Genomic DNA, 14,123 nt, shown 5'->3' with positions numbered 1-14,123 from the left:
AATAAATGAACTAAGAAAAAAAACTTTCCTTTTTGGTGTCCTCAAAAATTTTCCCTGCTATGTAGTTATACTTGTAACTTTATAAATGATCTTATACTTTAGAAATGACAAAATTGTGCCTTTTTTTTTACAATTATGTTCTAATCCAGCTGAAAATTATTTTTGTTGATGATATGAGGGAAGAAACTAATTTGGTTTTTGTTTTCTGTTGCCTTTTTTTTTTGATAATATAGATAATGTGTTGTTTCAGTACTTTTAGTTCATAATTCATTTTTTCCCCAGTGGTTTGTAATGATATCTGTCATTTCTATGCATGTTAGAAGTGTGTTATACATTGCTCCTTTTGTTTTTGTTTCAATACTGCTAATGTCTGGTAAGTTCTTTAAATTCTGCTCCGTGAGGATTACTGTAGCTGCTCTTGGCATGTCTTTTCCATGTGAATTTTAAAGTCAGTTGTCAAATTCCACAAACTCGGAAAATATTATTGGACTTTTCATTAGAATTAGGCTGATTTTGTAAATTGATTTTGAAAGAAGTATCACAAATCTATTTACTTGTTGAGGTCTCCCAAATAAGACCTTGTATAATTCTCCATTTTTTGTTAGTTCTTCTAACAAAGTTCTACATTTTTTCCATTAATATGTTGCATTTTTAAAATCAGTTTTATTCTTAGATAACTTACACTGTTTGTTTTTATTTTAAATAGTATCTTGGGACCCCTGGGTGGCTCACTTGGTTAAGCGTCTCACTCTTGATTTAGGCTCAGGTCATGATCTCATGGTTCCTCAGATTGAGCCCCATGTCAGGCTCCACACTGACAGGACAGAACCTGCTTAGGATTCTCTCTCTCTCTCTCTCTCTCTCTCTCTCTCTCTCCCTCTCTCCCTCTCTCCCCCCGTCTTTCTCTCTCTCTCCCTCCCTCCCCTCCCCTCTCCCTCAGTCACTCCCATCCCCCCTCAAAATAAATAAATAAACTTTAAAAAATAGTACCTTTTTAAAAATTGCATATTGTAATTGTTTATTGTTTGTTGTACAGGATCACATTTGATTTTGCTGACTGCACCCTTGCTAAATTCTTTTACTTCCAATCATATATAGAGTCTCTCTTAAAATTACTGTGCTGTTAATTATATTTTCTGTAAATAATAACATTTTGCTTTTTTCTTAAGCTCTATAACATTTTTCTTGAATTACTGCATTAGGTAGGTCTTTTAGTACAATGTTAATAAATAAAACTCCTAATAGGAATCATCCTGACTTTAAAAAGAATGTTTCTTGAGTTTTTCATCATTCTTTGCGTGTCCGTTTGGAAAGATAAGCTTTATCTGATAACAAAACCTTTATCTTGGCAAAGATTTTTTTCTTTTATTCTTACTCTTCTGTAAAGTTTGTTTTGTTTTTTTTTTTTAGTAATTGAATGGGTATTGAAGTTTGTTGAATTATTTTGGCTAATAATTTTTTTCATCTTTAATTTCTTAATTTGGTGAACTACTTTAATGTATTTTGCAATGAATGCCCTTTTGAGTTAAACTCAGTATGTTCAGGATGTTACACTTAAAATATATGTATGGTTTATTAAATATTTTTGCATCCTGTTAATAAGTGAGAATATTCTATAATTTCTTTCCCTGTGCTGTTTTATGCATCAAGATTATATAAGTCTCGTGAAATGAGTTGAAAAGTACTCTTTTTCTATTTTCTGGAGCAGTTTTTTAAGAATCAGCATACATTTAGCTATCAGTTATTTTTTTAATGGTCATAAATAGAGTTTTTCATTTATTTTAGGCAGTTTTTTGTTTTTTGGAAGTTTTCCCTTTTATCTATTTTTAAATTTACTTATTTATTGATACAATTTTATTTATTGATATAAAGTTGATTATTGATTCTCTACAAAGATCTGTATTAATGATCCTTTTAAAATTCAAATTATTAATTTTTTACTATGGACATGATTTTTAAACTTATGTAAATATATGTTGAATTAAAGCTTGAATTAAAGCTTTACTTCACTAAAATTAAAGTAAATATTTGTTGAATGAAATTAACTCTTTGTACATGTAAGTCTGTATTTGGAACTTTTCATGAGAACTCAAAGGATTTCAGTCTTTCACCCTGTCTTCTGTCTTCTGTAAGAAAAGTTAATAATTGAGAGTCCCTTTCAGCGTAAAAGGAGTGAGGTATACATTAGATGTATATTTTTCCTCTCTTCTTCCCCCCTTCTACCTCCTTTTCACATACATGGAATCTGATATAAAGAGAGGGGATCATCTACCTACCCACCTACTTAATCTTTCTAAGCATGGGTCAGTAAAATAAATATTTTTAACCAGCTTCTGCAGCTTATAGAATTCTAAAATCTGTATGACTCTGATTATAAACTTGTAGTTCAGGTGCTTGACATGTAGTCTGATAGCTTATAAAAATCTTCCAATGTTATGATTTCCTATTTACTACTAAGTCTATATATACTTTACAGAACAAATTTGTGAAAGATTAAAAAAATAAATTATTATCCAAAGGTAACTGTAATGGTATAAGCCCATATTTGTAAAAAGAAAGGGGGTAGGTGAATTAATCATATCTGTGTGTGTGTATGTGTGTGTGTACAAACACATACACACATATTTGTCTAGGTATAGAAATCGCTATGCAAGAATATACACCATTAGAGTGAAATTCAGAGAAAAATGTATGGACTCTATTGAATTATTAAGAGTATCTGTTACTTTTTAAAATCTAATGGAAGAAACTAATGAATTTTGTATATAATCCCTCTCATTTCATCAGTAAAATGACATATTCTAATTATTAATATAAAAAAGTTGACTTTAGTAGAACCAATAATGCTTTTCCATTCTTTTAAAAACTTAAATGAATATTGATATAAAGTATTGCAATCTTTATTGGAATTACAGTAGACAGTGTTTATGTTATGACTATTATATTTTTGAAACAAAGTTAAACAACATTGGTCTTGTTGATTAGGTAAATGTTCTTAGTGTTCTATATCAGCCTGTTCCCTTTCCATAAATTTTTGAATGTAGGAATAAAGTACAGTGGTTGGTAAACTTTTACTATAAAGGCCTGAATAGTTAGCCTAAGCAACTAAACTACATGGTCTAAGTTACAAATACTTAACTGACATTGTAGAAACTGAGCAGCTATAGACAATAGGTAAATGAGCAAACATGGATGCATTCTCATAAAACTTTATTTACAAAAAGAGGTGGCAGGTCAGATTTGGCACACAGGGCATAACTGTTAAGTTATGGCATACATAACTTAAAAATGTAAAGGTTATTAGTTACTAGTGAGAATTAATGGGAAGGTTTAAAATAATGCCAGAACATTTTCTCATAAATATGCTGTGCTGGTCTCACTATGTTCAGAAATTAGAGAAAACCAAGTATTGCAAAATTGAGCTATATAATCTTATTATGTATGAAAATATCATATACATAGAAATAGATGTATACATGCAATAAAGGCATTCAAATTTATACTTCATATTTCATTTTACCATTGTCATGGAATGTGCCTTGAAAAGTTATTTAATGTACAGAACAAAAAAAAAACCACTTTGAAATATTTTTGTTTATTTTAATGGTATAAATGAAATTTTAAAAGTTGTGTGCTTTTAACTCTTAACGCTGTTCCTAGGATAAAAGTCAGGAATTAGTTCATGACAGAAGATACAAAATCATGGGAAAAAAAGTTAAAATGATTATATGAAATGTTTTAGAGTTATCAATAAAGGTTTAACTTAGAGTAATTTAGTTTATGATTTTGTTGAAATTTAACAGTAAAATTTTATAGGCAGAAAAAAAAAGAAGCAGTGGTTTTCCAGGCAATTATCATGTGCCGCTTTGTAGTTTAAAGAATGTCCTTTTTTCCTCCCCTTTATCTTTTGCCTCCTCCAGTTCTGGAAGTGGCAGTGCTCAGTACAGAAGGACAGGTCCAAGACTTTAAATTTCCTCTGGGCATCAAAGGAGCAGGCAGTTCAATCCAACTTTCTGCAAATACTGTCAAACAGAACAGCAGGAACGGTAAGATGGAGCAGAATCTTTTAACAAATGACAGGATTTTTTGTTCATTTAAACCTGTTAATCCCCAAAATGCTGCATATTTAACTCTTAATATAACAATACTACTTATCATTTAAAAGCAGATTTAAAATAATGCCTTCCTCTTTCCCAAGAAATTTAATCCAAATAAAGAGTCCAGAAGGATTCTTCCCTTTCATTCTTATTTGGATGTATCTTTTTTCATTCGTAAGCATATTTCCCGTAAAGGCATACGACTGTTTTTACCTTCCTAGGGCTTGCGAAGTTGGTGTTCATCATTTACCGGAGTTTGGGACAGTTTCTAAGTACAGAAAACGCAACCATAAAACTGGGGGCTGACTTTATTGGTCGGAATAGCACCATTGCAGTGAATTCCCACGTCATTTCAGTTTCAATTAATAAAGAATCCAGCAGAGTATACTTGACAGATCCTGTGCTTTTTACCCTGCCACACATTGATGTAAGTTATATATGCTAATGAAGTTACAGAAGGTTATAAAACCAGTGAGGACGGAAAGCAAAACTTGAAGTGCTGGGGACAGGGAGAAAGGGAATGGGGAGAAGGCAAAGAGGAAAGAAAAGACCTTTCCATTTGAATTTCAAATGTTGGACTAGGTCATAGACATAAGTTTATTTAAGTCTGTGAACATAAAATTAAATGAGCCTGGTTCAGTGATTATTAGAACTTAAGTGTATTCTTAATGAAAGCTAATTCAGTAATCAACAGGAAAATGTAAATGACTGTAATTTGTTTTAGAATGAAAATTAACTCTTACCTTAGCAGCAGGATAGCCTAGTATTAACTGTTAGGACTCTGCCTTTTTAGCATGGCAGACCTTTTTGTTTGTTTTTCTTCTTTTTGATTTTACTGATCATATGCAACACAATTGTGATCAAGTATTGTGGTGTTTTTAAAAATCTAGACTTGAAGAGAGGTGATTCCTCTGCTGTGCCTTAGAATGAAGTTGGCTGTTAAATCATTATCCTGTGTTGGAAGATTGGCTGCAGAATTTTGGCTTCTGTTACAAGCAGAGTGAATACGTGCCCACAGATAGCCAAGTGATCCCCAGAATTGGCAAAGAAAAATGAATTTGTGCACTGTTCTCTTACATCTGCTGCAGTTAGTTCACTCTTTTAAAAACCTTGATGATGCTGACATGTCACTTAGAATAAAAATGGGCCCCAAATAGATTTTTAAAATACTTGGTCCTTACAGAATTTTCTCAGAACAAATTCAAGGGTCTATTTTTGTCAGAAAAGAAAAAAAATGATTCCAATGTACCATCAGTATGTAAAATCATAAGATGGAAATTGTAATTGTGGAAAATGGGTCTTTGGTAATTTAGAGTACACTTTAGAGTGTTTCGGACTATAAAACCCCTTTTAAGTTAGATATCTGCCTTGTATAACATAGTCTACAATTTTGCTGATGAAAAACTTTATAGTCCGAAACATGCAAAGTTTAATCTAAATTACCTTTTACACATATTAAACAATTGCTATTGCCATCTTAGAGTGTAAAATCCTAATTTTATCTTGTCATTTTATTTCCCAGCCTGACAATTATTTCAATGCAAACTGCTCCTTCTGGAACTACTCAGAAAGAACTATGATGGGATATTGGTCTACCCAGGGCTGCAAGCTGGTTGACACTAATAAAACTCGTACGACGTGTGCATGCAGCCACCTAACCAATTTTGCAATTCTCATGGCCCACAGGGAAATTGCAGTAAGTATTTGCACTTCTAATTAGTAGCAGAGAAAAACCTCAGAGATTCAAAACAGCTTGGGTAACAGTCCCGTCTTTGGGTGCTTATCGGAACTAAAACTTAGCAAACAAAGTAGTGTGAATTTCTGATTGTCTCTACACTGTCCGTATATTTTAGGAGGTCTTGGCCCTATATTTATTGTTACTTCTCAAAATCTGCTTTACAGACTTGTTCTGAGTTTTTCTCCTTTGGGCAGGTGTTTGGCAGAGGCAGTCAGGGATTTAAAAAAGGAGCAGAAATAGGTCCTACAAAAGAGACTTGAGGATTCTAAAATTTAACACACCCTCCCCATCTGGAATGTCTGAATCTCGTTTTACAACTTTGGCTTTGAGTTTTCCTAACAACGTTGCACACTGCAAAACTGCAGATTTTGAAAGGTCAGGATAGCTTCTGGAACGTTTCGTGTTCCTTTCCGTGATTAAGAGAATGATAGCCAGAAGATAAAACATTTTAAGAAATATAGCGTGAAAACTCTCAGGTCTATTGTGTTCTTTGACTCTTAGTATATAAATAAATATAAAAAGTCAAAGGGAAAATGGAAGCTTAAAAATTTTTGTTAGCCAGGACAGTCATTAAGATGCCAATTATTTTTTTTATCATAACTGAGTATCCTTTATTACAGTATATAAATATTCTCCTGTGTTTATGTAGGTAATTATCTCAGTCATTGTTTTGAAATAATTGGGCTCTCGCATTATTTTGTAGGTAAAATCTTCCACTTTCGTAGGTCATTCGTTGGATATAAAAGTTAATGAGATAATATTGAACTCTGTTATACGATCAAGTTTCCTTTTTAGTTTTGAACCTTGTTTGAATACATAAGAATGTAAACACAGAGTTTAGTATTTAAACATGAGCTATCACATGTGAAAGCTACCTTATCTTTAGTTGATACAATGCAGAAATACTAACGTTCCTCATATTGTTTTTATTTCAGTACAAAGATGGAGTTCACGAATTACTCCTTACCGTCATCACCTGGGTGGGAATTGTCATTTCCCTTGTTTGCCTGGCTATATGCATCTTCACCTTCTGCTTTTTCCGTGGCCTACAGAGTGACCGCAATACTATTCACAAGAACCTTTGTATCAACCTTTTCATTGCGGAATTTATTTTCCTAATAGGCATTGACAAGACGAAATACATGGTAAGCACCCCTTCAGCTTATTGCCCTTGGATCTCTAAAAATTACTATAACAGGTGTGAATCCACACATGTCGATATTGATATTTGACCTTGTAAACTTAATATAGTTGACGATGATGATGTTGGAGGGTAATTTGTAACAAATTAAAAGAGAGTGCTGCAATCATTAAGTATTATTACTGTGAGTTAATTCATTTCTTGTATCAAGGCGCAGTAGCATTTTTCTGGGTTGTTATTAAGACATGTGATTTGAAGAGAAGAGCTCTAGGGATACTGACATGAAAAAAATCCTATTTTTACCATTTTCACTTTGCTTATGGAGTCATTCTGACTAGTGATCATTTCTTCATCTTTTAGCAATTTGTTCATCACCATGAGGTCTCAGTGTCAGTACTTCATAATTAGTTAATGCTTTACCCTCTATCCATCTGCGCTGGGATGAATTTTAAGAATGCTTCACATACGACAAGAAAATATCATTAGGAATCACAGCCAGGATATTCATCATTAAAGTGAATTTTTAAATTCTGTTATTGAAAAAAATAGAAGTAACATATTTTATTTAGAACAACTGTTCCAAAGATCTATGGAGCAACTAATCTGTACGTAAAATATTCTGATTTAATAACAGATAATTCTCGAAGAGAAATTAAAGTATGTTTTCTTATCTGCACTTAAATTTCACTAAAAATAGTTATATCTTCCAGTGATGAAATTTCTGGCACACCTGGCCTTATATCCTATAAGCATTAAACTCTTCAAATTTGGCGTTTAGAACTCATTTCCATTTATTTAAAAAAAAAATTTTTAAAGAAACAGTGGTTTCTTTAACGTTTATTTTAAAGACAGTGAGAACTATCAGTGAGTATTGTGTAATTTTGGCGTAGTCTGTATTCATGTGTTCTCTTTTGTGCTTTTTTTTCTTTTCCTTTACAGATTGCCTGTCCAATATTTGCAGGACTACTACACTTTTTCTTTTTGGCCGCTTTTGCTTGGATGTGCCTAGAAGGTGTACAGCTCTACCTAATGTTAGTTGAAGTTTTTGAAAGTGAATATTCAAGGAAGAAATATTATTATGTTGCTGGTTACTTGTTTCCTGCCACAGTGGTTGGGGTTTCAGCTGCTATTGACTATAAGAGCTATGGAACAGAAAAAGCGTAAGTAATTGCAAGCGACCTGAGTGTTTTTCAAGTGAATAATTTTTTAAAGCCTGTTAGCTGTCAGTGAGGGGCCCTGACAGACTAAAATAGCATCTGAAAGCTTTATTGGTAAGAGAATGGGCATGCCGTGCACAAATTACAATCAAGTCTTTTGTAATTTTCTAGGTTCAGAGGATTTGTACTCTAGCGAGGCAGATTCTAAATTATGGACTTTCTTTTTAACACAAAAGATTGACCTGAAACAAATTGAAAAAGTAAATAACTTTTTGGCCTTAGAAAGATATTAAGTAAAAATTCTTCTGAACTTAAAGCATCTGACAGGTTTAACTACTCAGTTTTAACCTAATGCTTCATTAGCTCTCTTTGTGCAGCCGACCCTCTAGCTAACTCTCATTCTGAATTGTGACAGTAGCACATTCCATCCCATATGTTCTACTTTGATAATATTTTATCAGGCAGTTTGAAAGGATTAAAATAAGTCACTGTCTTTCATTTATAAAAAATATAGATATTTATGGAAAATGACAGAAGGTAGACATAGCCATGTTTCTAAGGATTTTATTTGCTAGAGGCATGAATTTGCCTTCCAATTCTGTTTATTTTTTTCCTTTGATAAAATTAGTTATATAAAGATTTCTTGGACTAAAGAAAGCTTTTTGACTATACAGATGATGAAAGACAAATAAAAGAAATTCAGTGGGGATTCGATGTTATATGAAAAATGAACCACTAAGTAAAATCTGTCTTAATAAGTTTATGCATCATTTACTCTAATACTAGATGAGTGCTACGCTTTGATTTTTTTTTTTTATCTCGTATTCATCCATTCCCAGTTGAGGTATTATATTTATGCTGTACTGTTTTGAAACAAACATAGCAGCTGAACATTTTATTTTGTCTGTTATGTTCCATAGGGTTAAGCGCTTTATCTCAGATACAGATCTGATAGGCAAATTTTGAAGATAAGAACTTAAAAATGATGAGACGATTTGGAATATCGAGTTTCAGGTTTTTCTTAGTGAAGTTAGAGATCTTATGAATCAGGGACTGGGTGTTGTGGGGTTTATTCTTCTCCCCATACAAGCATAATAATGTATGCCTTTACCAAATTTAAAAACTGAAATGAAAAACAGTAGGTTGAAGTAAATAAATTACTACTGTTTACATCAAAGCCAACTCAAGAGTTATCAAAATTATTCTTACCTGTGATAAGTGAATTTTCAAAAGCAAATGTAAAGATGGTTTCTGATAGATTTTTAAAATTCTATTTTTTTTGTAATTTTGAGGATCCATTGAAGCTACTTAATACATACTCTTTTCTTTTCATAATAGTTGCTGGCTTCATGTTGATAACTATTTTATATGGAGTTTCATTGGACCAGTTACCTTCATTATTCTGGTAAGGAGACTCTATTTTCCCTTCATTTTTAGTTTGCTGCTTTAGCAGTGCTATTGAAACAGGGATAATTGCTTTCATTGTTAATTTATCTATGCTTTCAAAGATTTATAAACATATCTAGCCTACAGGGTAAAATTATAAAGTATATTTTAAATGTTATACCATTATTGAGAGTTTATATATTGCTGATTAGTAGTATTTCTGAAAAATCCTTTCCTCTAAAAAGTACTTTTTTTAATCTAACTTAGTTTGCTACAGTGTGATGTCATAATCTAAAAAACTTATCTCTATATATAAGCCATGTAAAATTTATCTATATATAAGCCATGTTAAGATCACATGATTTGAGCCTAGTTTAACAATTAGTAAGGAATAACTGAAGTGTATATTTTGTTTTCGAGTAGTGAATTTTTTGCTAAGAGTTTTAGTTCAGGAAGTTTTGTCTCCAAAACCTGTAATACTAGCCCTGTACCAAGTTATGTGGCATTTATAAATTAAATGAATGTTTTATGGAATTGAAAGAACATTAGCTTAATATTTATTACATTAATTTCCACGTAGTAATTTAGTACTTTTAAATAAATATCCACACCCTAAATTCTTGTGGGGGAACAAAAAGATTTTAAGTTGAGATTAATAAATGAATATTAAATCACTTTTAAACTCATTAGAAATAAAATTATTTTTCTAAGAGTTTAAAATCCCAAATAAAAATATTGGTCTTTAAGAAATATAAAAAAGTAGGGGCGCCTGGGTGGCTCAGTCGGTGAAGCGTCCGACTTCGGCTCAGGTCATGATCTCGTGGTCCGTGAGTTCAAGCCCCGCGTTGGGCTCTGTGCTGACTGCTCAGAGCCTGGAGCCCGTTTCAGATTCTGTGTCTCCCTCTCTCTCTGACCCTCCTCCATTCATACTCTGTCTCTCTCTGTCTCAAAAATAAATAAACGTTAAAAAAAAAAAAATTTAAAAGAAATATAAAAAAGTAATAAATTTGATACAAGTTAACTATAGTGACATTAAAGTGTTTAACTGCTTATATTACCATTAGTCAAATATTTGAAATATAGTTGAAATAAAAGGATGTAGCTAAAATATTTGGACTTAAAACTTTGAAAAGGAAACATAAACAAGTTTAAATATTGCCTATATCTTTTAAGTACCTATTTTAAGGATTTTTTTTCTTCTTTAAAAGAAATGACACAAATGAGCTTATTGGGATATTTCTGTAGTTAGCTGGTGTTTCATAAAATTGAGAAAAAATTTTAGTAGTTCAAGGAAACTCAAAACTACTTCAAGTGTATGTACTTTTGTCCTTAAAATGAATTATTTTATACACCATACAAAGCAAAATGAAAATTTGAGGTGAATGCCTGTATGAATCAAACCAGTAAAACATGTTCAAGTGTTCCTAGAAAAGCTGATTTCTCACCAGAATTCTTTAATCCAAATGATTGCCCCAGTTTTTGTTGTTGGTTTAAGTTAACATAGCCTAAGCCATTCTTAAAATAAATGGTAAACAGCTGACAAGAAGTGGCATGATCCTTAAAGACTTCTCTTTTTTCCCCTGAGCCCTTGGCTAAACATATTGATACTTTGAAAATTGTAGAGACCATTTTAGGGGCATTTGGTCTATAAAAGTATCATGTGTTAACTTCTGTTGTGCCACAGTTTTGTTTATTTCTATCTAAAAATAAATACTGACTTTAGAGTATTAACTTTGTCACTTGGCCTAAAGACTTTAATGTTCACATATAGTCAGCTTCTAGGAAGAAAATGAGTAAAGCACATTTTATTATATTGCCCACCTACAGTGTGAGCCTGCTATTATTTATTAGCCTTGTTGTCATTATTACCCTGTACCAAATAATTTAGGTTGAAATGTGAAGGGCTTTTGGGAATAGTGTTCCCAACTTAAAAACAAAAACAAAAACACAGCAGTTAGCTGTTTTGACAGTACAGATCCTAGGAGTAATTCTCCTGTAACTGCTTTGCCCTCTAATTATCCCAACACAGAGAGACAGAGTGATATAGAAGGGTAAAACATCTTGCATGTGACCTAAATTGAGATATGATATGATAGGATTGTATAGCACATTTGTTGAATATTAATATATTTATATTATATATATCCTGATGATAAAGGATATTTAAAAGTCAATTCAGACACAAATCTTAATAATACAAGTTATATCGTATACTACCCTTTGAAGGAGTACTCTTACAACAAAAATTACTTATCAATATTCCTGGAAAGTATAGTTTTGCATTTCCAACTTTTCTGAATTGAAGCCATTTAATTTAGTAGTATTAAATAAGTGTACATTTTTAATAATGTTCTATGAAGAAAAATAACATGCTATGGAAGATAAAACTCCTTGCTTCTGTATTTCTATAGACTGTCTTGCCTACAGGCACTAGAGTTATTATATCTATGAGAAAAGTGCTTGTAAGTAATGAGCAGTGGGAAACCATTAGTATGCCTGAAATGGTTTAATGAAAGCTTGGATCATGACACGTCAGGAGCTGTTCTTATCATTTGGACAGCTCCATCTGCATCGTTAATAATTAATTCAGTTCAGTAAGAGTTCAGCTCACACACTCATTTAGAAGTCTTCTTCAGAGAACACCTCTCCGGCTGCTAGTCCCAGGGAGAAATAGGTTTCTGCTTGGCTAACAGCAAAGATCTGGAGATACAAGTGCAGTTTTAGAGTTGCATTTGCCAGGTAGCAAAAGCTCCAGGGAGGACAAAAAGGGTCAGAACATGTGCAGTTCAGTTAGGTTACTTCAGAGTGGTGTTTCTGTTCTTCTGTCTTATCATATCCATGTCAGCACTGCAAGCTGTGGAATGAATTTTAAGCTGCTAAGCTTAGACGGATGTGATTCAATTGAGCAGGCTGACGACTGTAAAACAAACTGTGGGCTCCTATAACCGGTGGTACCTTATTCTTTTTCTAAACTTCTTTGTACCTTTGTGTCATCCATATGGGTGATGATTAGCTACACCGTATCATTAAGTGGAGAACTTTATTAACAAATTATACTAGCAGATTATTTATACAATAATTTATGAAATTATTGTTTAGAGATAGGTAAAAGTGTGTTATTTGTCATTAGAAGAGAAGGAATGCCCCATTTGGTGATTTACTCTATTTAGCTGAGTAGGAAAAATGTGCTTCTTCTGAATTTGCTCGCTGTCTCTTCCACATGGAATTCTATTAAGAGATATCCATCTACCTATTTACCGGTGTGTACACACAACACACACACACACACACACACGCACACACAGCAGAGTTAAAATCTGACTAATTCCTGGATGAGTTGTCTCCTCGTTGCCTCATCTCTAAAATTAATCATCAGTATGGGCATTTAGGCTAGTGGGTTGACATACACTATATAATTCAGCCCTAATACTGTGCCCACTAGTGGCTTCTATGTGGATGATTGAGTAAATGACATGCACTTCCCAGGTTTAGACAAATCTTTGTGTACACGGTTTTAATTCTGTCTCTTTCCTTTCTCACTGATGCATAGCATCAAAGTATGTACTATCCCAAAATCTGTACTATGCTTAAACTTAGTAGTATTTATGTTAGAAAGAAGAAAAAAAAACCCAAGTGGACAGAAAGTGGCTCCATTGGAATTTGGAACAAGAGCAGCACGTGAAGGGCTGCCTTTTTGTATGCTTTCCAGGAAGAAATAGGGGAAATTCCATTTGATGGTTGGAATTTTTTTTTTCTTTTATTTTTTTAAATGCATACCAAATGCAGGAAAGTAAATTGGGAAGAAATAAAAGTGAGGAGAAAGAAATCCCTTACTCTAATCAGGAAAAAAAAAAACCACACACACACACACACACACACACACACACAGAAGTTTATGGCTATAAAGAGCCATTTATGTCCTGAGGAAAATGCAAAGAAGGAAGAACTCAGAACTTTGAAACTAACTTTTTTTGCCTTTAAGTGACTATTTTGTATGATAGATTTAATCAGAGATATTTCTATCTGCCCTTCAATTTCTTGTTCTGATTCTCTCAGTTACATTTTAAGAGAACAAGAAAGGAGAAGGGAGAGGGGGAAAAACATCTACTGAAATAGTTTACTGTACAAAATCATGACTCTTATCAAGACTGTATCACCTCCTGAAAAAGATCACAGCCAACAATATTTTTTCTATGAAAATAAATATATTTACCTTTTTTTTTTTAGCAGTGGAGACAGAAGAGAACTCTAAAACCTCATTTTAAAAAATTATTTACACTTCAGGAATCGTTCTATTTAATTCCAGAAAGGATTTCACTGTCATCCATTTTGGTGATAGTATATTAAAATGTTCAATACCTAAATGACATAAGTATCTTTTTCATTTCCTTAATAGGACTAATAAATACATTGTTGGTGAGATTTTTATTTTTAGTGTGGAACTGGGGAAAAGAGAGTATCTTACACTTAGCAATTTTTTTTTTTTTGGCCATTTTATATTGTAGTCCACGATATGTCTAGTGTGCCTTTTTTCATTACTACTTTGTCTTGAAATGATGGTATTTTGTCACTTTGAAGATACCGTTCCCTCATTATTTGTATAT

General features: G+C 32.6%; 1 protein-coding gene across 8 annotated transcripts in view; it reads left to right on the top strand.

Moving 5' to 3' along the window:
* The window catches only part of ADGRL2 (adhesion G protein-coupled receptor L2), a 189,009-nt gene that overhangs the window by 158,415 nt on the left and 16,471 nt on the right, over positions 1-14,123 (top strand). For all 8 annotated transcript variants that reach the window (XM_049616922.1, XM_049616926.1, XM_049616923.1 and 5 more), the window contains 6 exons: positions 3,921-4,046; positions 4,319-4,524; positions 5,620-5,793; positions 6,771-6,980; positions 7,916-8,136; positions 9,472-9,538. In XM_049616922.1, coding sequence (XP_049472879.1) covers positions 3,921-4,046; positions 4,319-4,524; positions 5,620-5,793; positions 6,771-6,980; positions 7,916-8,136; positions 9,472-9,538 — 1,004 coding nt within the window. The remainder of the gene's footprint in view (positions 1-3,920; positions 4,047-4,318; positions 4,525-5,619; positions 5,794-6,770; positions 6,981-7,915; positions 8,137-9,471; positions 9,539-14,123) is intronic.

This window comes from Panthera uncia (assembly GCF_023721935.1).
Source record: "Panthera uncia isolate 11264 chromosome C1 unlocalized genomic scaffold, Puncia_PCG_1.0 HiC_scaffold_4, whole genome shotgun sequence".
Classification (NCBI taxonomy): domain Eukaryota; kingdom Metazoa; phylum Chordata; class Mammalia; order Carnivora; family Felidae; genus Panthera; species Panthera uncia.
This window is presented reverse-complemented; position numbering and strand designations above follow the sequence as displayed.